The 25,219-nt window shown below is 57.7% G+C and overlaps 1 protein-coding gene across 1 annotated transcript in view; it reads right to left on the reverse strand.

Moving 5' to 3' along the window:
* Positions 1–9,952: 9,952 nt before the first annotated feature.
* Positions 9,953–25,219, reverse strand: part of Nwd1 (NACHT and WD repeat domain containing 1) — a 39,379-nt gene continuing 24,112 nt past the window's right edge. Inside the window, exons 9-19 of the mRNA XM_005409503.2 lie at positions 24,774–24,932; positions 23,199–23,396; positions 22,810–22,932; positions 21,271–21,470; positions 20,132–20,404; positions 19,584–19,683; positions 17,874–18,028; positions 15,714–15,990; positions 14,393–14,943; positions 13,143–13,248; positions 9,953–11,758 (exon numbers count right to left, since the gene is read on the reverse strand). Of these exons, the coding sequence (XP_005409560.1) occupies positions 11,463–11,758; positions 13,143–13,248; positions 14,393–14,943; positions 15,714–15,990; positions 17,874–18,028; positions 19,584–19,683; positions 20,132–20,404; positions 21,271–21,470; positions 22,810–22,932; positions 23,199–23,396; positions 24,774–24,932 (2,438 nt within the window). The 3' untranslated portion in view covers positions 9,953–11,462. The remainder of the gene's footprint in view (positions 11,759–13,142; positions 13,249–14,392; positions 14,944–15,713; positions 15,991–17,873; positions 18,029–19,583; positions 19,684–20,131; positions 20,405–21,270; positions 21,471–22,809; positions 22,933–23,198; positions 23,397–24,773; positions 24,933–25,219) is intronic.

The following is a 25,219-nucleotide window of genomic DNA, read 5'->3' on the forward strand; positions in this document are numbered from 1 at the left end:
CCGCTGGGGTGGGCGTGGCCGCTGGGGTGGGCGTGGCCGCTGGCGGAAGCCTGGCCCTCGCTCAGAAGTCGCAATCCCAGAACGCGATTGACCGACCCGGTTTAGGCAGCGCGGGACCTGCTGCCTGCCTTTTCGGGCTGGCCCTGCAAGCCCCGGATCGCTTTTACTGATTTCACTTTGGTTGGGGAAAAAATCCAAACACTTTCATGACACATGAAAATTCTGTGACATGCACATTTCAGGGTTGGTAGGTGAATTTTATTGGAGCACAGCCGCGTTCCTTTTTCTGTCCTGAGCTGTCTGCTACGGCCCCAGCGGAAAGAACTGGTCGATCCCTGATTTACCGGGTCGACGTGAGAGCGGGGTGTGGGTATGCAGCGCCCCGATACGGGGCTCTGGGCGGGGTGCTTTAGCTGAAGGTCCTCAGCTTAGTCCTGCTGCGCTGAGCATCAGCTCTCGGTCCTTGACGACGTCGTCATTTCCCGGCTGGACTAGTTCAGGGGCCCAGGACCTCCCAACGAGGGGCTCAGCCTGGGTGACATGGAGCGGGTGAGGAGCATGGTGGGCACATCTGTAATCCCAGCACTCTGGGAGGCTGAGGCAGGAGGATCACAAGTCTTAGTCCAGCTGGGGCAATTTAGCAAGTTAATAAATCCTGTCTCAAATTAAAACAAAAATCGCCGGGCGTGGTGGAGCACGCCTGTAATCCCAGCACTCGGGAGGCTTAGGCGGGAGGATCGTTTCGAGTTCGAGACCAGCCTGGGCTACAAAGTGAGCTCAAGGCCAGCCTGAACTGCACAGCGAGACCTTGTCTCAAAAAAGACCAAAACAAAACAAAACAAACAAAAACCAAGAAAGCCCAAAAAAACCTTTAAAAAGGGGAGGATGCTGGGGTTGTAGCTCAGTGGGGAGGACCTTGGTTCAATCCACAGTACCAAAAAACAAAACAAAGCAGAACAAGACACCAGAAAGAACAAAACCCCCCAGAGACATGTACCTTCCTCCACCACTCCCAAACCTCCGAGGTCCGCTGTTTCCTCCACACCGGAATCTAATCACTCACTCGCAACACTGCAGGGCCTTGCAGTCATTTAGGGGAGACTTTTCCAGCCAAGCCGCTGCCCTCTGTGGTGCAGAGCCTCCCAGGGCTGCCCGCAGCGCGCACTGTCTCCTTGGATACAGGGACTGTGCCCTCCCCTCACCCTCCAGGGATCTGTCCCTGGAAGCCCCCGCGTGTCTGCCACAGCCCTTGTATATCATCCTGGCTTTGTGGTTCATCTCTCGCGCAGCTCCGGGACGCAGAGAGTTACGCCAGCAGGTTTTGATCAGAGACGTGAACATTCAAGGGATAACCCAGCAGCGACTGGTTTTCTAATGGACAGACGCGGAAATGCCAAGACGGAACTGGCGTGGCGCTGCACGTCGGGAGTAAAATGCTAACGTCTAGCAGAGAGCTTGCCCTCGGAGACAGGAATCAAATAATCAACACACAGACGTGAAATTTCAACTGTAACCAATACCTTAGTGGCAAGAGACTGGTGGCTTTTCCTTTGTAGGTTTTCTTTATTTTTGAAAATTATGTTTTTAATTTTAGTTTAATAGTACGTGTAGGCAGTCCACAAGGTTTACATTCCTGTGGGAAGTTGCTTCGTACATCCTTTGTTCACTTTCAAGCCGCAAAGAGAAGGTACCCAGGTGTGGTAACTCAGGCCTATAAACCCAGCGCTGGGGAGGCTGGGGCAGGAGATCTCTGGGAGTTCCAGGACAGCCTGGGCTACATAGTAGGTTCAGGGCCAGCAAGACGCTGTCTCAAAACACAGAAGAAAAACTGGTGTTCTGAGAGGTAGGGGAAAGAGAGTGCAGGACAAGCAAAGAGCAGGGGCCGGGGGTCCAGTGCGCGCGTCTCGAGGGATGGGCTAAGGCCTCTGGCCTTGGCGTGGCTTTCCAGCCAGGACACTGCCTTCCCGGTGATCTCCGCGCTGCTTGCAGGGAGGGGCCGGAGGGGAGCAGGAGGTGCCCCGAGACTGTTTCATCACTTAGGCAACGGACGATGGGCGCCGAGACCAGACGCGGTAGGGCAGGTAGGGGACATGGCCATGGCGCTGGTATTGGAGCGGGACAGGGGGCGGGAAGCACCCAGGACCCAAGGCTCCCGGTCCAGAAAGGTCCTCCACTGTCCCACCCATCCGTGCAGCCGCAGCTGGACGCTGTGCCGGAAGCAGGTGTCCCGCCGTCTGCAGTGCGCTCCGCGCCGCACGTGGCTGTACGCAAGGACCGATGGCGCATGCGCTGTGAAGACGGTGCCCGCGCGGAGCCCCCTCTTCCAGGGGTGTGGGTTCTGCCCCAAGTTTCCCGTCCACTGGGCATGAAAAGTAAGGTTCTGAGGTAGCTCTTCCTTGAGACAGCATTTGGCAAGCTGGAAAGGACAGGATCAAGCTGGGCGTGACGGTGTTACTGGGTTCCAGGGTGCTGGGGACCCTTCTAGAGATTCCAGGTTCTCTTTGTCCTGCACAAAGAATTGGACAAAATCAGCGCGAAAGGTAATGAGGGTTTACATTTCCTGAGGGAAGGGAAAGACGCATGCTTTGCAGAGCGAGTGTGGGCACTCTATAGGGTGAGCCCAGCCCCCACCCTGAAGCCCGCCAGTGGTTACAGGTTAACGCTGCCATCTTTGTATCTCCCACCCCTCAGGATGACGTCAGGTCCAGGCCAGCCTATCAGAGACCTGCTCGAGTTCTTGCCAGAGGAGTTGAAGCTCGCACTCTTGGGTTCCCGGCACAGGCCTTGGACCATGTCTCTGGATCTCTGTGATTGACAGGTCACACCCCTCGCCCAGACAGCTGGCCAAACCCTAATCTCCAGCCTCAGGCATTCTTGTCATGCCAGATACTCTGGAGGCTGAGGCAGGAGAATTGACAGTTCGTAGCCAGCCTGTGTACCACATAGCAAGACCTCAACTGAAAATAAATCCTGTAAGCATAAAGGCTGAGGGGAGCTCAGGCTGTGCCTCCGGGGTACAGTGCTTGCCTAGCAGGTGTGAGGACCTGCAGCCCACCCCCAGCACTGAAGAGAAGATGAAAGACAAGATTGAAGGATCCCGCTGGAGCTGAAGTAGTCCTCCAGGTGACGTAACCCAAGCCTCCGAAGTCCAGAACGGCAGTTCCAGGGAGCGCGATCCCCACCCGCAGCGTGCACGCTGTGTCAGCTTTCTGTCGCCACGGCGAGACCCAAGGTAAGTGAGTTCACCGGGAGGAAAGGGGCTGAGCCGCGACTGGCCGGCCCTGCTGCTCCCGGCCTGCAGTGCGGCGGGGCGGGAGAGAGGAGCGATGCGGGTGCAGGCACAGCTCCTGCCCGGGGCGGGGAGTGAAGCCGAGGAAGAGCGAGGGTCTCACCACGACCCGAGACCTCGCTTCCTCCCACAGGCCCTGCCTCTTAGGGGTCCTGCCGCCTCTCAGCGCGACCACCAAGCCGGGGACTGCCGGCAGAGGTGAGGGGCTGCGCTATGCATTCGAGGTCCCGGGGAGACGGCGTGCTGGGTGGGCCTGGTCCAATCTGGACAGCATCTACAAAGCCTGGCAGCCAGGACAGCAAGAGACAGGAACGCTCTGAAGAAGGACCGGGCAGTTTTGCACACTGCCCAAGTAAGCGGGGTGTGGTGGCGCACGCCGGTCATCCCAGCACCCCAGAAGCTGAGACAGGAGGACTGTGGCGAGTTCAAGGCCAGCCTGGGCTACAGAGTGAGACCCTGTCTCAAAAACAAAAACAAAAACTGCCCGGGGAGGGGGCAGCCAGCCCTGTGCAGCTGCCCGCACCCACCCTCGGCCCAGTCAGCCTTGCCCGCAGAAGTTAGGAGAGGGCAAGGGCGCGGGTTGTTGTTGTTGGTGGTGGTGGTGGTTTGTGTTGTTTTTGGTTTTTTGAGACAGGGCCTCGCTATGTAGTTCAGGCTGGCTTTGAACTCACTGTGTAGCCCAGCTGTGCTCAAACTCACAGCGATCCTCTTGCTTCAGCCTCCCAAGTGCTGGGATTACAGGTGTGCACCACCACATGTGGCTGAGAAGTGTGTGTTATTGTAAGTGACTTGCTATGCAGTGATAAACCAGTACACCAGCTAGGCGCGGTGACACACACTTGTAATTCCAGCTACTCAGGAGGCTGAGGCAGAGGGATCTCAAGTCCCAGTCCAGCGTAGGCAATCTAGTGACTTGGCAGGACTCTGTCTCTATATAAAAAATAAGGGCTGGGGGTGCAGCTCAGTGTAAAGATCCTGGGAGACAAAGTGTGCTGGTTACTTTTATCATTGCTGAGACAAAATACCCAATATTCAGAGTTAAAGGAGGAAAGGTTTATTTAGATTATAGTTTGTAGGGATTTCAGTTCATAGTTGGCCAGCTCCAAGACAGGGTGGCTTGGCAGAGGGGCATCAGAGAGCAGAAACAGTTCGTGGTGGGCAGAAGGCAGCAACACATGGAAGTGGTTGAAGATAACAGCAGCCCTCTTTCTGCCCCTGTTGCTCCATCCGCGCTACACACTTGTAGGGCAGGTAGCACCGCACCCAGGGCGGCCTCCCCATCACCCAGGCCAGAACTATGCCAAACCAGTCAGTGGACTAATTGAGTACTCACACACCCTTGATCCCAGCATCACACACTATAGATCCAGCCACCTCTGAAAAGCCCCGCCTATGACTGCATGAGGCTTTGGGGGACACCTAGATACAAACCATCGCATAGGGACAGGTAGAGCCAGAGAACGAATATACCTATGAGGTACCCTTATAAAAAACGCTTGTCCGGAAGCCAAGTGCAGGGGTGCGTGCCTCTGATCCCAGCACTCTGGGAGGCTGAAGCAGGAGGATTTTTAGTTTGCCTCCAGGCTGAGCAACTTAGTGACTTAGAAGACCCTGGTTTTTTTGGTTTTTGTTTTGTTTTTGACTCTGTTTTAAAATACAAAACATAAAGGACTGGGGATGCAGCTCGGGGTGAAGGCCCTGGGTTCAATCCCAGCTCTGCGACAAGCACTACACAGTTTGCTCGGTGACAGTGATGTGTCAGTGGGTGTTTACTAGCTGTAACAAATGTCCCTCTCACAGGAAATGTAGACAGTAGGGACACGTGGATGTGGCTCTGTGTTTTCCACTCAGTGAGTCTAAAGCTGCTCTTAAGCAAATGAAGTCGGGGGTCTGGAACCTTGGTAGGGACTCTGAGGCCTGGCTCCCCACGGTAAGGCTGGGCCAGTAGCACCGCTGGCCTCGCCTTGCCTTGAGGTTGCTGCTGCCCTGCGGCCGGCACGCAGGCCTACAGGCAGGGCTGCGGGTGGGACGGGCAGAAGCCGCAAGAGCCCAGCTTGGATCTCACGGCCCAGGGGACCACGAGGGGGGAGCGAGGAGGGGTCGGGCCCTTGCGGACCCTTAACCCTGCCCTGCTCGCCGGGAGAAGTGCTGAGCACGAGTCTACATCAAGCTCCGCAAGAACCGGGCAGCCCAGAACATCTCCAGGACGGTCACCGCCTCACACAGTCACATCTGTCTCGGCTCTGACAACCTTGCTCTCAACCTCCCGGGTGAAAGTTTCACCCGGGGAAGCGACAGCCTCATCGGGGTGAGAGATGAGCCCTGTCACCCAGAAGTCCACCCCGGAGAGGAAGTGGCTGTTTCTCCTCTGGATCTGGAGGGCAGCCGGGGCTCGGGCACCTTGTTCCACGCGGCGGTCCCTGTGCTCCTGTCGCCTGGAGCCCGGGGAAGACGGACCTTCCTCCTCCTGCGTGGGCCGGGAGGCTGGGACCCTGTGATTTTGCAGGGATTCCTACAGCCTTGCGCCCTCCCTCCAGGAGGGAGGAGTAATCGCCACCCCAGGAATTCTCAATAAACTTTTGTTACTTAAAGAAAAGAAGGAAAATGAAGTCTGTTCAGGGAGGGCAGACGTTGCCAGTGAAGGTGTGAATGACGTCCAATGAACCCTTCCTCCTTTAACTCTTCATTTTCTATTTGGACAATGAAGCCCAAACCACTGGGGCGAGGCTTAATAGTGGAGTACTTGTTTGGAGGTCCTTGACCGAGGAACGGTCCTCCCCTGTAGGGGCGTCGGGCTCTTTGGCCGAGCGGAGGCCGCACGTAGGGCAGCGAGGGAGGAAGGGGACGCCCGCCCAGCCGGCCAGGTCAGGTGAATCAGCCCTGGTGATCGAGGAGGTGAGGTGTTGCAGCCAGATTGCCCTCACAGCCAAAAACGAAGTCTATTTGAAAACAAATACTCACCTTGAGTTTAATCAGGCCTTGAGACCGAAGACTGACATTGTTATTTGATTCTTTATCGTCTAGCAGGGACCAGATTGTCAGTGTTTGTGGCTTTGGGACGGTTTGTTCCGTCTCAGTCGCTCGGCCCTGTCGCTGCGTGCAGCGCGAACTGGCAGGCACAGCTGTGTGCTGATAAAAATTTATGTACAAAAACGAGAGGGCTGGTTAGAGACCGGATCCAGATGGCGTCGCTGCAGGTCACTGGAGCGCTGGGGTGGCCGGGATGGCTGAGAGGACTCTCTGCACAAGCACCCTGCCTGCCTGGTTTCGGTCCTGGTCTTCGCTAACTGTTCTGCCTTCCTCATATCCCTGTGTCTCACGAAGTAAATGAAATGCTCCTCAAAAAAATCAATGCAAAAAAAAAAAAACAAGAGGGCTGGGGCATGGCTCCGTAGTAGAGGACTAGCACCTGGGAGGCCCGAGTTCCGTCCCCAGTACTGCAAAAGAAAGAGACAAAGCAAAGAAAAAAGAGGGCCTGGGAAGGTAGCTTAGTGGCACAAGTGCCTGCCTGGCAAGTGCAAGGTCCTGAGATCGATTCCCGGTACCAAAAACAAGAAAAGAAAAGGTGGGTTTGCTGGTGTAATCTGTCAATCCTTGCTCTAGAACATAAAAGAACAAAACACGAAACACCCCCATGTGTCTAAGTGCCATGTGTGGATCCATCCTGATTGGATTCTAGTTTGAGAGAAATAGCTGTAACAGATGTTTTGTGGCGTGTGGGGGACATTTCATTCTGAAATGCCTATTGAAAACTCTTAAATCCAGGTTAGGTGGCACATACTTGTCCTCCTAGCACTCAGGAAGCAGAGGCAGGAGGATCACCCAAGTTCATGGCCAGCCTAGCCTACAGAGTGAGTTCAAGGCTACCCTGGACTACATAGTCGGACGTAGTCTCAAATAAATCAAATAAGTAAATAAGTAAAATTGATGTTTTGTTCATCATGCATTTTATTTAACTTATTTATTTTTGTCTTTTTGAGACAGGGACTCACCATGCAGTTCAGGCTGGCCTTGAGCTCATTTTGTAGCCCAGGCTGGCCTTGAACTCGCAGTGATTCTCCTGCCTCAGCCTCCTGAGTGCTGAGATTACAGGCATGCACTACCTTGGCTGATTTGCATTCAATTTATTTTTTCAAAAATAATAATTATTGGGCTGGGGATATAGTTCAGTGGCCTAAGCACCTGCCTGGTAAGCGCAAGGTCATGAGTTCGATCCCCAGTACTGCAAAAAAAAAAAAAACAAAAAACAAAAAACTCAGTAATTATTTCCCTTGGTTGGAGTGGAACCCTAGGTCGAGTGCAGGCAAGGCCAGTGTGCACCACTGTGCCGTTGTATTGATGGCCGTGTCCCTTGCCTCCTCAGCTGTGTGCCTGAGACAGGTGTTCTCTGGTCTGCCCCAGGCCCAGACCTCACTGTGGGGTAGTTCAGTCAGAGACTGACAGCGGCAGGGAGATTGCTGCATCTCAGGGCTGACCCAGAGACTGAGCTGGCTTTCTGCTACTATCACAAAACATGAGATACCCAACAGAAAACCGGAAAGATTCACTTGGGCTCAGAGTCGTGGGGGTTCAGTCCATGACCACGTGCTCTGCAGCTTTGGGGCTGTGGGGGAGGAGCACACCATGGCAGGAGACCACAATCGCCCGAGGCTCTGCCCCCAATGACCTAACTTCCTGCCGCTGGGCTCCACTTCTCAAAGGTCCCACGTCTCTCCGAGGACCAAGCCTTTACCTCATGGCCCTCCGGGGGTTGGGGGGCGTTCTGGATGCAAAGTGTAATGATGTAAACATTCATTGCTCTCGTGGTGCAGCTTCACCGTGGGTTTGAACATTCTCACCAAGGAAATTGTTGTGATAAGGAAACGATAGAGGAACGAGCTACTCCAGCTGCCTTGGGACAGTCCAGTTGACTTCCCTGGCCTGGGAGTAATTGGTAAAATTGTGTTCCTCCTTGAGTGCTCCATTCTACAGCCTTAGGAAGGAAGGAAAGACGGGGACGGAAATGACCATGCTGTCACGACTGTGCTGTCTTGGGGGACCTCATGCAGGCTCATCTTCTGCATAGCACAGTGATGGCCAGACAGCCATAGCATCTGCTGTGGTTTGGAGCAGAAGTGTCCCCAAAGCTCTTGTGCTAAAGGCTCGGGCCCTGGCTGATGGCACTGTTGGGAGGTGAGGGCCCTTTAAGAGGTGGGGCCTAGGAGGAGGAAGTGAGGTCATTGGGTGGGGCCCTGAAGGGGAAGTTGGTACTCCCATCCCTTCTTTCTTCTCTTTCTCTCTGTCTCTGACCTTCCTGGCCTCCAGGAGGTGAGCTCCTTTGCCCCATCTCCATGGCCCCGCACCACGAGATTCAGGAGCAAATAACAGGGCCAGCAAGCACTGACCAACCCTACTGAAACTGTGAATGGAAGCAAATCTTTCTCCTGGTAAGCTGACATCTCGGGCATTTTGTCATAGCAACAAAAGCCAACAAACAGAGCAAACCAAACTCTGTCAAATGAAAACTCCCTGCCAGAAAATAAAATAAAATAAAGGAATCCAAGCAACCGTTTAGCGCAGTACTTTATTAGTAAAAAGATCTTTCCTGTGTCCGATTAGTACAGTCACAAGCTGGGTAACGGCCTCCTGGTCAGGGACAGCCCAGGTTCCCACGGTGGTCCTGCAAGGGCAGCTGCTCGTGAGGTCAGAGCCTCCTTGCGTGAGCCCCCAGCAGATGTCTACGCCACGGTGGCGCTGCCTCTGCGCCTTGCTCAGAGTGTCCCTGTCACAAAGGCCATGTGACTGGGTCCACACACAGAGCGGTTGGTTCTCACTGAATCGATGGCTGTGGATTCTTCGTCTGTGTTGAGAGGCATACCGAGACTTTAACCCAGAGACGAAACCTTACTTTGTCATAGCAGGCCCTTTATCTCTGCATGACGTAAACCCCTGAGTCCCAGACAAGGAGCAGCAAAGGACAGCTTTTTTTTTTTAACAAAGGCTTGCTTTACAGTCTAGGTGAGTTCTTTGTTAAGTAGAGATAGTAGGAGAACCCTAAATTAGCAATCCCTGCCTTCCTAAAATATGCTGCTTCAGCTATGGCATGATTAAGCAGTGTCCATCAATGAATGGGTTCGGAAATTGAGGTGCATGCACAATGGAATATTATTCAGCCATGAAGAAGAATGAAATCCCAACATCTGCAGCAGAATGGATGGAACTGGAAGGCCCTTGTGTGAGATGAGGCGAGGTGGACAGAGAAGACAAGAAGCGCACACCCCTTCTCGCACATGGAAGCTGAAGGGGTCGAGCCGAGTGTTCAGCACTGATTGCTAAACATTGGGGGCGGGGCTGGATCAATGGAGACTGGATTTCATGAGCACATACTTTATGCATATCCCAGCAAAGCCCATTAGTGTGTACAATTAATACACGTTAATAAACATAAAATATAATTTAAAAACCTAAGAAAACTCTTGCCCAATGCCCCTGAACATACATTTTGAAATGACAGCTTAATTTTGTTTTCAGTCAGTGCTAGGACTGAAGCCAGGGCCTCCTACCTGCTAGGCAAGTGTTCTACCACTGAGCTACACCTCCAGCCCTGTTTATTTATTTGTATTATTTATTTATTTTCCAGCCCTTTTTAAGATTCTTTTTATTTTGAGACAAAGTCTGGCTAAGTTGCCCAGGCAGGCCTCTAACTGGGGCTCTTCCTGCCACAGCCTCCCAAGGTGCTGACATTATAGGCGTGTGCCTCTGCACTCAGCCGACTGTGAAGTATTTCAGAAATGGGACTGGGTCTGGACATTTGCAGAACCATCCAGGCCTGCCTTGGAACCCTGGTTTGGAAAGTGGGTAGAAGAACGAGTAGCGTCTCATCAAGCCTAAAAGCTTCATCTTGTGGGCTGGGGTGCATCTTGGCGATAGGGCCCTTCCCCAGTATGCATGAGTCTTGGGTTCCACCTGGTGCCACGAGAAAGCCTCCTTTTCCAGGGTTGTGTTTCGGAATCTCCAAGGGCTCCAGTGGAGGGGAGGAAGGACGGCACCTGGACGGCGTGAAGCCTCCTGTTATTACAGCAAAAGCCCCAGTGCAAGGGGAGCGCCTAGGAGGCTCCGGGAAAGAGGAAGTCCCCCATAGCTAGGCGGGAGCGGCAGGGCCGCCACACCCATGCAGGGAGATGGCCCAGCAGTGGAGCGGGACCCACAGGCCCTTCCTGCTGTGGGTCCGGGAGTCTCCAGCCTGCAGGCTCGTACAGCGTCTTTGCCGTGCGTTAGGGATCCAGAGGCTGCAGCTGCAACAGCTATCACACGTTTATCATTTTAATGCCAGCGTGAGCCCCAGATCAACTCATGAACTAGAGACAGACAGGCCCAGGGTGCCTGTGGGTGCACATCTGAGCAGATGGCTTTTACAAGTGCAACACGGGTATAAAATCTGGCTTTCTGGCTCTGCGTACCAGCAAGGGAGCGCTGACAGCAGGGCACAGGTCGCGCGAAGTCTCCCTGTGAAGGCTAAATGAGACCGGCTGGGCCACAGGGATTGGGACAGGCGGCTCCTGGTTGTCCTGCAAGCTCTCACACCTCAGGCGTGTGCCCTGGAGCAAGTGCAGGTCACCTCGGCACGGCCCCGCCTCCCCATCTGCAAAGTGGACTCAGCAACGCCTGTCCTCCCTGAAGCGTGGGCTGGGACAGGCCCAGAGGACAGCCTCTGCGGCTACACGGACTGGAGGGGCCTGAGGTCCTCTCTCTGGTCTAGCCCATCTCATACCCATGCTTCCCGCCCTCCTCCCTGCCAGCACCCAGCAATCGCACCCCCTTCGGGGCCCAGCCCGCTGTGGATTTTATCGCCCATCCGGTGGTGGGCATTGGATCGGGCCAGCCAGTCAGGGAGCTGCATTCTCACAGGGCAAGGTGACTGGTTCAAGGGTGCACGTTCAGCCAATCCAGCCAGTGGACAAAGGGCTGGCTCCTGGTTGCAGCTCTCAGAACCAGAATCGCTCTCTCCCCTGACCCTGAGCTGGCAGGGCACTGGCCTGCACACTGCCAACCTAGAGCTGCAGGTCTAAGAATGGATCCCATGGGGAGGAGAGGATTAGAAGAATGGAAAATGCGTGGAGGTCTTGGGGCTGGGTGTGCTCTAGTAAAGCCAATTTCTGTGCTGCAGCCAGACTGAGTAGGGCTGACCCCCGGCTCACACGATCAGGCAGACCTGGGAGCGCTTGTTGGGCTTGGGCTCCCTTCCCTGGGTCCCCTCCGACGCCGAGTCCTGGGGGGCTCCCTCCGCCAGCTCCCGCCTCTGCCTCCACTTGACCCTCCACACTGCCTTCTGGAACTTCCCGAGTGGGCCCTGCTCTGAGGCCCTGGAGGCTAGGCACTGGAACCGCTCCCGGAGGATGTAGCCGTGGCTTGTCGGAGCGATGAAGCCATTGGACGTTGGGATGATTCTGGTCACCACTGCATGCACCAACTGGCTGGCCAGCAGCGTGCCTGTTGGGTGAAGACATAAAAGCTAAGATGCAGGGGTCCCCTCCTCCATGCACCAGAGCTGGCTTCAGGTAGGTGAGGTCCTTGCCATTCCCCATACCAGCAGAGTGTGACAGGACCTTCCAGGCTGCCCCTCCCTTCAGCTGCAGAGTGGGAATTCCCTTGGCAAAACCAACTTCCCCTCGGGAATTTTGAAGATTCAGAGACATAATGCAGGTTAGATTCCTTGTATAGGTCTCTGACCTGAAGGGGGTCAGTCAGTGTTATTATTGGAGGAGGAGAAGGAAGAGAGGTTGGGAACCAGGTCGGGATGGGTCAGGATGAGCTTTTAAGGCCACCATCTTCAGACCTTGGCTTCTGGGCTGTCTCTGACTGACTGGAGTCTTTGCTACATTGCATTAGACTACAGGGTACCAGTATATTGGCCCACACCCATCATCCCAGCATTCTTGAGAGGCTGAGGCAGGAGGATGGCAGGTTTGAGCCCCAGCCAGGGCAATCTAGCGACCTAGACCCTGTCCCAAAGTGAAAAAAAATTTTTTTGTTTTGTCTTTTAGAGACAGTGTCTCACTATGCAATTCAGGCTGGCCTTGAGCTCACTTTGTAGCCCAGGCTGGCTTCAAACTTGTCAGGATCCTCCTGTCTCAGCCTCCCAAGTGCTGTGATTACAGGTGTGTGCCACTATGCCCAGCAAAATTTTATATATATATATATATATATATATATATAAATATATATATGTATGTGTGTGTATATATATATATATATATTTTGGTACTGGGAATCGAACTCAGGACCTTGCACTTGCCAGGCAGGCACTTATGCCACTGAGCTATATCCCCAGCCCAAAATGAAAAATTTAAAAAGGGTTGGGATATAGCTTAGCATGAAGGCCCTGGGTTCCATTCTCAACACCACAAAAAACATACACAATGGCTGCAAGTCTAGTGCATAAAACTATGAAATAAAATATGTTTTATCCTGCTGCAGCTACAAAGGTACCTTCAGAAACACCTGGAGGGTCAGGGTCAGACTGACAGCTAGAATGTCCCGGCATGGGACAGCCACACCCCTGCCGCATGTGGCTCAGTCCCTCCTCTTCTCGCCTTGAGGGGCCTTGCCCACGTCCACACAAGACCCGAAAACATACCTCAGGCGGGCTGACCCCTCTGCAGCACCTATGGCCACTTCCCTCGTGCAGGGTGCACAAAGCGGCCCTACACCCTTGGGCGGTTGGCCCTGGGGAGGAGCTTGTGCAGGCCATGTGCACACCTGTCATCAGAGAAGTCAGGGGTCCTCCCCCCGGGCCAGAGGCGGTGAGGAGGGGCCGAGCCAGGGCCCCCGGTGTCCAGGTCGAGGCTCAGGCCCAGCCTAGAGTGAGACTCACCATCCAGCACACTCCAGACGATGACAGAGCGGTCCTGCAAACCCGCAAACACGTACTTGTCATCCTGGGAGAAGCAGGCACACCGCACCCCGGGGCAGTAGGAGCTCTGTTCAAAATAGACCATGGGACCCGGATTCCACGAGGGAAGTAAGCTGCTGGGCACCAACCCTCGGAGCCAGGCTTTGAGCCCCGGGGGATGGGTCCAAGGGAAGCCTGGGGGGTAGGCGGCAGGGTTCCCAGTGGGGGACTGACTTCAGAGAGAGGAATCTTGGAGGCTGTAGACCCTGTGCACCAGGCAGTGCGAATGATAGTGCTCCATTTCCATATGACCTCGCCCACACCAATGTTCACTGTAAATTCACTGACTTAAACATTACATGCTAAAAGCATTGCAGGCTGGGTGCAACAGTGCACGCCTGTCATCTCAGCTACCCAGGAGGCTGAGTCAGGAGGATCACAAGTGTGGGAGCAGCTTAGGTAACTTGGTGAGACCCTGCCTCAAAATAAAATATAAAAAATAAGGACCTAGGGCTGTAGCTCGGTGGAGAAGCACTTGCCCAGCATGCATGGGTTCGATCCTCAGTATCGCAGGAAAAGGAAGGGAGGAAAGACGGAAAAGAAGAAAACAGTGGAGGATCCCAGATTAGACCCCAGAACAGGGAAATGGAATCACGGGCTGAGAATCTCAAATCTGAAACACTCCGAAATCTGAAACTTTTTGAGACTAACAGGAAATCCGGGAATAGAAAATTCCACGCCGCGAAACTTCCTGTCATGGACGGAATTGCTAAAAATACTGTATAAAATTACACTTGTGTGTATATAAAACACAAATGAATTTCCTGTTTAGATTGGGTCCTCTCCCCACGATATGTCAGTAGAGATAGGCAAGTATTGTGAAATCTGAAGAGAGTCCCAATGCAGGACACTAGCCCAAGCACATTTTTTTTTTGACAGGGTCTCACTCTGTAGCTCAGGCTCTCCTCAAACTCACAGAAATCCTCCTGCCTCAGTCTCCTGAATGCTGAAATTATAGGTGTACGCCACCACGCCCACCATCCAAGCATCTTAGATAAGGGACACTCAACCTATGTTTTTGCTTGGTTTTGGTACTGGGGATCAAATCAAAGGACACTCTGCCCTTTTTATTTTTTGAGACAAGGTTGCACTACGTTGCCCAGCTGGGACTCGGACTTGCACCCCCAGCTCCTTAGGCCCAGCCTGGCAGGGGCAGGGTGGCGGGCACGCACCGCGTAGCCCAGCTCCAGCCTGCACGCGCATGTCCCCAGGTCCCAGAGGCACAGCTGGCCCTCCTGGGACCCGCTGACCGCCAGCTGCTCGCCGTGGCTGACGTCCACGCAGGTGACGCGGCTGCCGTGGGCCTCGAGCGGGAACACTTGGGAGTCCGCACACGCATACAGGAACAGGTCGCCGCTGGTCATGCCGTAGAGCACACGGCGGTCGCCCAGCACGGCCACGCTGGCGACGGTCTCGGGCAGCTGCGTGTAGAAGGTGTACACAGGGCCCTCGACGGCCGGGCACGGGTCCCCGGGCGCCACGTCCAGCACCAGCACGATGTTGTCGTAGGCGACGGCCAGCCGGTCCTCGCGCTTGCTCAGGGCCATGTCCACGACCGGCTTGCGGGCCTCGGGCGGAGGGACGCACAGCACGTCCTGCCGCGAGTCCAGGGGGAAGACCAGCACAGCCCCCGACGCCAGCCCAGCGAACAGGAGCTTGGGGCCCTCGGCCACCTCCAGGCGCCGGACCTCGCTGGACGTGTCCAGGGCGTCCTGCGCCTCGCCTGTCGAGGGGGAGCCAGGAGCCGTCAGGGCCCCGTGCAGCTGCCTGGCTGTTCTGGCTTCACGCGGCTCTGGCGATGCGACCCAGGGCTGCCGACCCGAGCTGCAGCCCCAGCCCTGCTCCAGTTTTTACTTTGAGACAGCTGCTCCTGGCCAGGCCGGGCTGCCACTTGCAACACTCCTGCCTCGGCCTCCCGCCCCTCCTCCTCTCCTGGGCCATGTTGCAGGTGTCGGTGCCATGTCCAGGCCCCTCACCCGCAGGCTCATCCAGAGCCCGGGGTGCTCCCGGCTTTGTTTTCTACCTCGCATTGCCCTCTGCCAGAGGGAGCCCCTCATCTGGAAGTGCCTGGGCTCCCCACGAGCGTCCAGAGCCTATGTCCGCCTGGGAGAGGGGCACAGAAGCCTGGCCCCAGCTGGGAGGCTGGCGCATGCCCATCGTCCCAGCCCTGTGGGAGGCTGAGGCAGGAGGACCACAAATTCAAGTGCAGCCTGGGCGACTTAGCGAGACCCTGTCTCAAAATTAAAATGGAGACACAACCTCCCCACCCCCATCTCCGCCCTGGGACGATGTAAGACCCTCACCAGCCAGGAACCCCGAGTCAGGCCCCCCTCCCTCCCGGCAGGGAGCCCACCCACACTGGATCTGGACCCCTGCCCCCAGAACCTGGCAGGAATGCTGCCACCCGAGCCCCGGCCCGGAGGTGTGCTTTCACCTCCTGAGCCAAGGCGGGGTTTCCGTTCTCACAAACAGGACCAAAGTCGGGTCACAAACCTTCGGCCACGTCCCAGACGGTGATTTTGCTCTTGTCCCCGGCTTTGGGGAAGTAGACGAAGTTCCCGCGGTGGGACACGGCGGCCAGGCCGGTGCGGTCCAGGAAGGCCGCCGGGCGCCCCAGCCGCTGCGGGAAGCTGAGGTCCCAGACCTTCAGGGATGAGGACTGCCGGGACGCAGACGCCACCAGGGTCCCAGTGCGGGCCAGCAGGCTCACAGGGCCACCCACACCCTCCAGGGCGGCCAGCAGGACCCCCTGCTCCGACAGACTCCACACCTGGGGGACAGAGGCAGAGGACGACTGCGGGCCACTGCAGGCCGGGAGCGCCGCGCGGTCTGTCACCTCAGCCGGGGTCCCAGGCTGCCCCTCCAGCGCTTCCTCAGCCTCCCAGCCTCTTGTTCTGGTTTTTTGAGACAGGTTCTCGATATACAGCCCAGACTGGCTTTGAACTCAGGTGACCCTCCCGCCTCAGCCTCCCCTGTCCGGGATGACAGGCGAGCCCCACCACGCCCGGCTTTCCTAGCCTTTTAAACTTACCCAGAGCTCCCCAAGCAAATGCCAGACTGGTTCTCAAAGCATGTTTCATGGAACCCCTGGCGGGCAGCCCTGGGCCCTTTCAAGGTGTTTGCAGGATCAAAACTATGTTCAAGCCAGGCACAGCGGCACATGTCTACCACCCCAGCTTCTCAGGAGGCTGAGACTGGAGGGTCCCTTGAGCCCAGGAGTTCAAAACCAGTCCGAACAATACAGCGAGACCATCCAAAAGAAAAAAAAGCCAAGCCCCCAAAACTCATTTTCCTAACCGTTCCAAAAGATGAACATCCTTGGGCCGGGGATATAGCTCAGTGGCACAAGCACCTGCCTGGCAAACGTAAGGTCCTGAGTTCGATTCCCGGTACAAAAAAAAAAAAAGATGAGCGGCCTTTTCTGCTCTTCCTGAGTAAGCACTGGAGCGTTCCAGAAGCTTTCTGACGACATCTCAAGGGTCAGCAGCAACAGATCGCGGCCGCGCGGACCAGCCCACCCTACAGTGCACAAGCACACGGCCTGAGAAGGGCGCTACCGCGCCCCGGGGTGTCAGTGTCGGGAGAGGGACACTCGCGGCCTCCGTGACGTGACGCTGCTGTAACCCTGGAGACAACACCCCCACCCCCACCCCCGCCGCAGGTCACCGCACATCTTTCACGCAGCTGCGCAGAGGGTCTGCTGACGCGCATGCGCTGGGGCCTCGCTCCCAGGGGAGGTGTGTCAGAGCCGCACCTTTAAGGGGCGGGGCTGGGGGCGGAGCTGCAGTGGGGGCGGGGCCGGGGAGGGGCGATGGGCCGCCCACCCTCTGATTTAATGTCCCCCTCTGACTGCTCCTTGTCACGCGTCACCTCAGAAACTGCGGCGCTGACACGTGCATGCGCACAAAGTCCTAGGCAGCCAAGGCTCTCTGGCCTCCTCAGTCATCTCAGCCTGCCGAGAGAGCCGGGCGCGAGGGTGCACACCGCTCATCCTAGCGCTCAGGAGGCTGAGGCAGGAGGATCGCTGCGAGTTCAAAGCCAGCCTGGGCTACACAGCGAGGCCCTCTCTCAAACAAAAGACTGCAGAGAGGTTTTGAAACCGCGACATTAGGAAACTCATTTTTTTCTCTCTCCCTTTCTTTCTTATCAGCACTTTGCCTGTGAGCTGCACCCCAGCTCTGCTCCCCGCATTTTATTTTATTTTATTTTGACCCAGATGCTTTAAGCAAGTGCTGTACCACTGAGCTGTGTCCCTAGCTCTTTCTGTTTTATTTTGAGACACGGTCTCACTAAGTTGCCCAGGCTAGCCTCAAACTAGAGATCCTCCTGCCTCAGCCTCCCAGGTAGCCGGGCTCACAGGTATGCACCATTGCACCAGTGGCCACAGGTTTTCCTCGTTAACCTCAGCAACCCTGAAGGTGGGCTTGTCCTGCCGACACGGTGCTCCACGCTGAAGACGGATCTTCAGCTGCAGGTGGGGTGCTGCTTCTCTGTCGGCCACTTGGGCGGTGCCTGCCCGGTCTTCCCGGGGGCCTGGGGGACCCTGCTTCCCCCAGGGAGAACCCTGAACCCCTGAGTGGTGTAGACAGAGGTCCCCAGGGCTCTGGCACCCTGTCCCCAGCAGAGCCACAGCGGGGTGCGGTGTCCCCTCACCTGAACAAGTCCGTCCCAGGACCCGGTGACAATCAGGTTGTTCTGGGGCCCGAACACCGCGGTCTCCACTCTGTCCTCGTGTTGCAAGTCAGTGGCCAGGAGCCGGCGGAAGCCCTCCGCAGCGGCCAGGAACACCCGCACGCGGCTCCCGAAGCCTGAAATGCACCAGGGCGGGCACTGTGCGGGCGGCTTGGAGGAGCTGGGCCGGGAGCGCGGGACCGGCCAGTGAGGAGGACGGGGCGGTGAACACGGGGGTCTCCCAAAGGGCCCAGCAAGGAGTCCGGAGAGGCGTGGTGAGGCGGCAGGGAGCGGGAGACGGCAAGGAGGGGAGGAGGGCTTCCCGCCACACACGAGGTGGCGGTGCTGGCGGCCGGCGTGGCCGTGGCGTGGCATACAGCGTCGCCCTGGCGCGGGAGAACCAGGCCCCGTGAGCCCCTGTCCCTGTCACGCGTCCGGCAGGCGTCATTTTAAGAGCTGCGGGCAGGCGCGGTGTTCCCCGGGGCAGGCAGGACCCCCACACAGCTCCTGCCCCTCCGTCTGTCCTCCTGCTGGACTGCAGACCCCGGGGTCAGCCCTGTCCCCGCCCCATGCCGCTCGCCCCCTGCTACTGCCGGGCAAGGGTGACAGCTCTCACCTGAAGGGTGCGGAGCCCGAAGCCAGGGAGTTTAGGGGCGCTCCGTGCGTGAGACCCCTGCTCCTGCCTCTGTGTGGCCCTTGATGGGCCAACTGGTCGACTGACTAGTTGACTGACTGAATGATTGGCTGACTGATTTGTGGTGCTGGGAGGCAGCCGCTGTGCCTGAGGTAAGTCCTCACTATGAGCTACACCCAGCCCTGCTTTATGTGTGTGTATTTACCCTGAGGCAGGGCCTCACTGTGTAGTCCTAGCTGCCTTGCACTCACTATGTAGCTCACACTAGCCTTGAGCCTGTGACAATCCTGCTGCCCCAGTCTCCCTAATGCTGAGATTACAGGGGTGCACCGCTATGCCCAGCTACATTTTCTTTCCCAGCTACATTTTTAAAAGTTGAAAAAAATCAAGCCAGCGTGGTAGTGCACACCTCTAATCCTAACGACTTAGGAGGCTGATACAGAAGAGTCTCAAGTTCAAGTCACGTAAAGAGACCTTGTACCAAAACACAGAAAGGGCTGAGGATGTAGCTCAGTGGCATAGGACTTTTCTGGCACATTTGAGGTCCTGGATCCATCCTCAGTACCACAAGGAGTAACAAGATTGATTTTTTTTTTTTCTTTTTGAGGCGGGGTCTCATTATGCAGTTCAGGCTGGCCTTGAACTCACTTTGTAGCCCAGGCTGGTCTCGAACTCACAACGTTCTTCCTGCCTCAGCCTCCTGAGTGCTGGGATTACAGGCATGTGTCACCACCATGCCCAGCCCAAAAGATTGATATTTCATGATGAGTGAAGAGGACATAGGATTCAAATGTTGTTGCTGATAAAGTTTTATTGGCACTCGGCCCCAGGCCAGACATAGTGCCTATGGGTGGCTTTGTGCCACGACACAGCCGTGTCCCCGAATCAGACGCAGCCCCTCCTGGGCTGCAGAGCCACGAGCCCTTGGTCGATGCAACCCTTGGCAGAGGACATTGCTGGCCTCTGACCTAGGGCCCCCTGGGTCCCCAGACACCACCCTGTTTCCAACCCGACTTTGATTTCTTCCCATTGCCCCCAGAGGGACAGCTGGGTGCTACCTGCGGCCAGCAGCGACTCGTCCTCTGCCAGCACCAGGAAGCACGCGGCTTCCGGGAGCCTGTCCAGCCGCCAGTCCTCGTGCTCGCTGTGCAGGGAAACCTGGCCGGAGTTGGGCGATGTCAGCCACTCCTGGGGTGCAGCTCGGGGCCCAGGGCTTTCGTCTTGTTGTGCAGTTCAGGCTGGCCTCAAACTTGGCCGTGCCCTTGAAGGAGCCCCAGCGTCACCAACAAGATAGAATCAGAAGCAACCTTGTTGTCCCAGCACCCAGGAGGCTGAGGCAGGAGGATTACAACTTCCAGGCCAGCCTGAGCTCCATAGCAAGCTCAAGGCCAGCCTGAAATGCATAGGGGGACCCTGTCTTGAACAAAACAAAACAACCAAAAATGAAAAGAAGAAAAGAAAGAGAGAGGGAGGAAAAGAAGAAGGAGGAAGAGAGGTGTCCGAGGGCCCCTCAGTAAAAGCCACAAGGAAGACCATCCCCCGGCTGCCCGGGACGGCTGTGCACTTTGGAGAGGGCGCCATGCTGGTCGTGTAGTCAGTCACTTACCACAGCGATGGAGCCGCTGCTGAACCCCGCAATCACCCTCCCTTGTCTGTGGACAGGGGCCGCGCAGGTCAGGGTCTCGTCTGGAGAGCTGGGCAGCAGCCGTGTCCCCTGCAGCTGTCCAGTGTCTGGGCTCCACATACTGACGACGCCACCCCTGGACAGGGCCAGCAGCCCAGCGTGCGGCACCAGCACCGCCACGCACACCCAGGGGTCGGAGATGTTGCCCAGGACCCGGAAAACCAGCTCGGCCGTCTGCAGGCTCCACGCGCTGATCTAGCAGGGCAAGAGGGAGACCACGGCAGGGGACACCAAACGCAAGACCGGTGCGTGTCATGGGCCTCACTGTGCTGCCCAGGCTGCCCTTGAACACCTGGGCTCAAGTGACCCTCTTACCTCAGTCTCCCAGAAGCTGGAAAGAGGTGGGCACCACCGTGCCCAGCTAAACCTTTCTTTGCACCCATTCTTTTTAAATAGTTTATGATTTTTTGTTTGTTTTGAGACAGAGTCTCACTACACAGTTCAGGCTGGCCTTGAGCTCACTACGGCGCTCAGGTGCCCTTGAACTTGTGAAGATCCCCCTGCCTCAGCCTCCCCAGTGCTGGTATTAGGAAAAGTTTTAACAATAGAAGCTCTGTGGCCAGGCACGGTGGTGCACACTTGTTATCCCAGTGCTCAAGAGGCTGAGGCAGGAGGATCATTAAAAGTTTGAAGCCAGCCTGGGCTACACAGCGAGACCCTGTCTCCAAAAACCAAACCAAAACAAAAATATTGTAGAGCCAGGCAGGGTGGTACACACCTGCAACCCAGCTATACTCAGGAGGCTGAGGCAGGAGGATCTGGAATTTGAGGCTACCCGGGGCAGCACTGTGAAACTCATCTTGGCACCAGCACGAGGCTATGGCTGGAGGCCACACTCCCGGGGAAGTGAGCCCCCCTCACAGGACCAAGTGAGGGCGGAGAGCAGGCCTCAGGTTTAAGGTCACAGAAACCTGGCTGGGATCATCTCGGCCAACGGTGACATTTGCCACCCTCTCCAGCCCCGCCCAGCACCGGGCCCCCCACCCTTGAGCTGCGGCCCCTGCCACTGCCAGGTGCCCTGGTCCCAGCTGGACCGGCTAAGCGGGGTGGCCGAGCGTTACCTGTGAGCCCCAGGCCGCGTACACCACGTTCCGCGCCTCGTCCATGTGCAGGCCACAGGGCTGGGGGTCCGGGAGCCCCGCGTCCCGCAGGGTCCCCCTCTCCCGGCCAGACAGCAGGTGCCACAGGCGCAGCGTGTGGTCCCTGCAGGCAGAGATGGCCAGCGTCCCCCGGGCAAGCACGGCCACACACGTCACCTCGCCTGCAGCAGGACGTGGGCGCATCAGCCCGGGTGCTCTGTCCGGTTGCCGCGGCGCCCGTGGGCACGGACACATCGGCTTCCAGAGGCAGGGCAGGCAGTTCCAGCAAGAAACCACGGGGGATGCGAAATGCAGCCGAGGGCTGGGTTCAGGCAGTCCTCCCAGAGGCCCAGCTTCTGACAAGCAGACGCCTGAGTTTTTACAAAGGCTCGGTGTCCAGGAGATACTTAATTTTTTCTTTTTTTTTTTGGTTGTTTGGAGACAAGGTCTCCTTATGTAGCCCAAGCCGGCCTTGAACTTGCAGAGATCCTCCTGCCTCAGCCTCCTGAGTGCTGGGATGACAGGCATGCGCCACCACGCCCGGCCAGGATGACGTCAATTTCTAAGAGCTCTGGGAGGAGCCAAGTGTGGGGAAATCATCGCCTGTGCTGTGCTGTGGAACACTGTTTATCCTCTGCAAGGTGGTGTGATCCGGCGTTCAGTCGTGCTCTGCATGATGGCCTCCTCACAGAATCCCCGAAGCCTCACAGCCCCTCTCGGAGGGTGCCACGAGGCAGCGGGCCTCCCCTTCCATACCACCCACACCTGCGATGGCTTTGGGGTCCTCACTGAACTTTTACAGTGTTTCTCTGACCACAAATAAGAGGCCGTCACTCTGCGTGGTACACACCCATCATCCCAGCACTGCGGGAGGCTGAGGCAGGAGAGTCCGAATCCCAGCCCAGCCTGGGAAGACCCTGTCTCAACACAAAACATGAAGGGACTGAGGCTGCAGCTCCACCGAAGCCCTGGGCTCACCTGGTACTTGGGAGAGAGGGAAGACAGGGAGGGAAAAACTGAGCCTCCGCTGTGACTGAATGAACGTCTCCCCCAAACTAGCACGGGGGAAACAGCCCCAGGGCAAGAGTGTTTGGAGGACTTTTTCTTTTCTTTTCTGAAGTACTCGTGGTTGAACCCAGAACCCTCTCAGCAAGCCACAGCCACAGCTCACTCTTTCTCTCTTTCTTTCTCTCTTTCTCTCTTTTTCTCTGTCACGTAGGGGGTGGAATCCAGGGCCTTCACACTGAGCTACCTCCCTAATCCATTTTACTTTTTATGTTGAGCCAGGTTCTCTCTGGGTGACCCGGACTTGAACTTGCAGTACTCCTGCCTCGGCCTCCTGTGTGCCTGGGATCACAGGCGTGCGCCAGCACACGGGCTTGTGGAGCACTTTGTCAGGCAGCTCACGCCGAGCGTGGCAGGAACGGAGCCCAGAGCTCTGACACCAAGGGGTGCGTGGCGAGGGGCTGCAGTCTGCTCCCGGGGGACATGGGGCAGTGCCCGCCCGCCCGTGCCGCCCACCTGTGTGTCCCGTGAGGATGTGGGTCACACGCTGCTCCTGCACGTCCCACACGGTCACCACGCCGTCCTGGGCGCCCACCACCAGCAGCTGCTCCTCCGGGCTCCACGCCAGGGCTGTGACACCTGTGGCCACACGGGATGACAGCCATGCCCTCAGCGCCGGGCTCCACCGCGGCCCCTGGCATGTGCCACCCTCCACCGACGGCAGCCACCGCAGCGGCTCGTGGGGCAACACAGTGTCCCCAGCCCGGGCTCGTTAGCGTATTTACACCGCGGCTCTGCTGTCCCTGGGGCACCCAGGGCCAAGTCAGCATGAGCTGGCACCGGCTGATGGCGCCCTGGGGACCCGCCTGGAGCCCGTGCCCGCCTCCGCTGCCCGGGACACCCACCTCTGTGACAGCCTGTGAGGACAGCACGCAGGGGGCCCCCAGGGGGCTGCAGGCACCCAGCCAGCGGCACCAGCACCGGTTGCGGGCACGCGTGGAGCCAGGCCTGGGCCTGCCGGCAGAGCGGCCCCACCAGCACCGGGCACGACGGGGCGAAGTGCTGCAGCCTGGCCAGCAGCTCTGTGTACAGCACACTCCTCTCTGCAAGGGACGGGGACCGTGACCGCCTGTGTGGCCCCCGCCACCCCACCGCCCCCGAGCAGGCTCCAGGCTCCCAAGCCTTGCCCACGGCGCTGCAAAAGCACTTGGGGAGGCTGAGGCAGGAGGGGTGCATGTTTGGGCCCAGCCCGGGCAACTTAGCAACACAGGGAGATGCCGCTCCCACTCAGGCGCCTGTCCAGCCAGGGCGAAGCCCCAGTTTCTGTCCCCAGGAGCCTAAGACAACCCCAGAAAGGAGCTGCAGCCAGAGCGGCTCCCTGCCAAGCAAAGCTGGCCTGCGGTGAGGATGCAGGGGGCACGGAGCTGCGTTACTGTCTGCGGGGCGCCCTTGAGCACAGGAAAGCCGGGTGGCCGGAGGAGGCAGGTGCCCACGGCGCCCTGGTGACAGATTTGTGCCCACCCAGCAGCCACCGTTGTCACTCCAAGGGCCACAGAGGCCCTACGCGCCCCCCCAGGGGGCTTCCAATCCCCTCCTGTAACGGGGCGGAGCCCTAGGTCCTGGAGACCGCGGGGCGGACCCTCGGTTCTGCTCAGGAGTCAGGGACCCGCAGGGCTGCAAGTCACCGCGTGGGCCGCGGAGTGGGATCCTGCAGACCCAGCCCCTCTCGCTGCCGCTGAGAAGCGGGGGATCGGTCGCCACAGAAAGGGCTGCACCAAGCCCCCGCCATCCAGGGTCCTGAGACCACCGGACGCCCGGAACAGGCCCCAGGACCCCTGAGGGACTCGGTGGGGGTGGCCTCGCACTCCTTCCTGGCCGCCCAAGGGGCGGCCTGCCCCCCACCCTGCAGGAAACTGAGGGCAGGACTCGGTCCTGGCCGCGACTGCTCAGCGCCGCTGAAGGTGCGCTTACAGTGGTGACGGTGGTAAAGAAGCCGGGCATGGTGCACACGCCATCATCCCAGCGTTTGGGGAGGCTGAGGCGGGAGGACAGAAAGTGTGAGCTCAGCCTGGCCAGTTTAGGGACTTAGGGAGACCCTGTTTCAATGTAGAAGGTGAAGAGGGCCGGGGATGCAGCCCAGGGCACAGGCCCTGGCTTCCACCCTGGTACTGAGAACAAAGCATCGAGGGAGACAGGCAAATGGAACGCTAAACGCCCGGCAAGTCGGAGGCTGCGCGTGTGGCCCACTGCTGAGCGCTCGCCTGGCGCGCACCAGGCCCGGCACCGTGGCGGCCCGGTCCCCACAGTGTCTGCAGCTCGCCGTGCCACCCGTGGGAGCGGCTTCTCCTGTTGCAGTGCGGCTGCCATTTCCTGAGCTGTCCCGGAAAGTGCAGAAGCGGGCACCAGGAGCAAGGGACCCTGAGGCTGAGGCAGGACAACTCCAGCAGTGCAGAGGGACCCCAGCCAGGTCAGCCGCTCACCTGCACCCCGCAGCTCCAGGGCTGGGCGGCAGAGCTCGAGCGCCTCGCGCACCAGGCCCAGCTCAGGGCCTTCCACGTGGGGCATACACAGGTCCACGTCATCCAGCAGAGCATCAAGGCCACTGGACAGCACCCGACAGGACAGCCAGCTCATGTCACCTGCAGGCCAGGGTGGGCAGGGCTCAGCATCATCTCCATCTCTTTCAGGGTCCCCACTTAGCGGGGTGCACATTTGGCCAGGCTGACCCTGGGGTGGGGGCTGCACCCTGTTCTGTGGGGGTGGGCAGGGCATCACTGTAGCCCGAGGAGGTGGAAATCCTGCCTGAAATGCCCCTGGACACGACAAGGGTCTCCAGGGGCAGGGTACAATGTCCTGAGGTTGAGAATCACAGGGAGGGAGAGCTGGGAGGATGAAAGGATGGATGGATGGATGGATGGATAGATGG

The sequence above is a fragment of the Chinchilla lanigera genome, unplaced genomic scaffold (assembly GCF_000276665.1).
Source record: "Chinchilla lanigera isolate Chin_1 unplaced genomic scaffold, ChiLan1.0 scaffold00123, whole genome shotgun sequence".
NCBI lineage: Eukaryota > Metazoa > Chordata > Mammalia > Rodentia > Chinchillidae > Chinchilla > Chinchilla lanigera.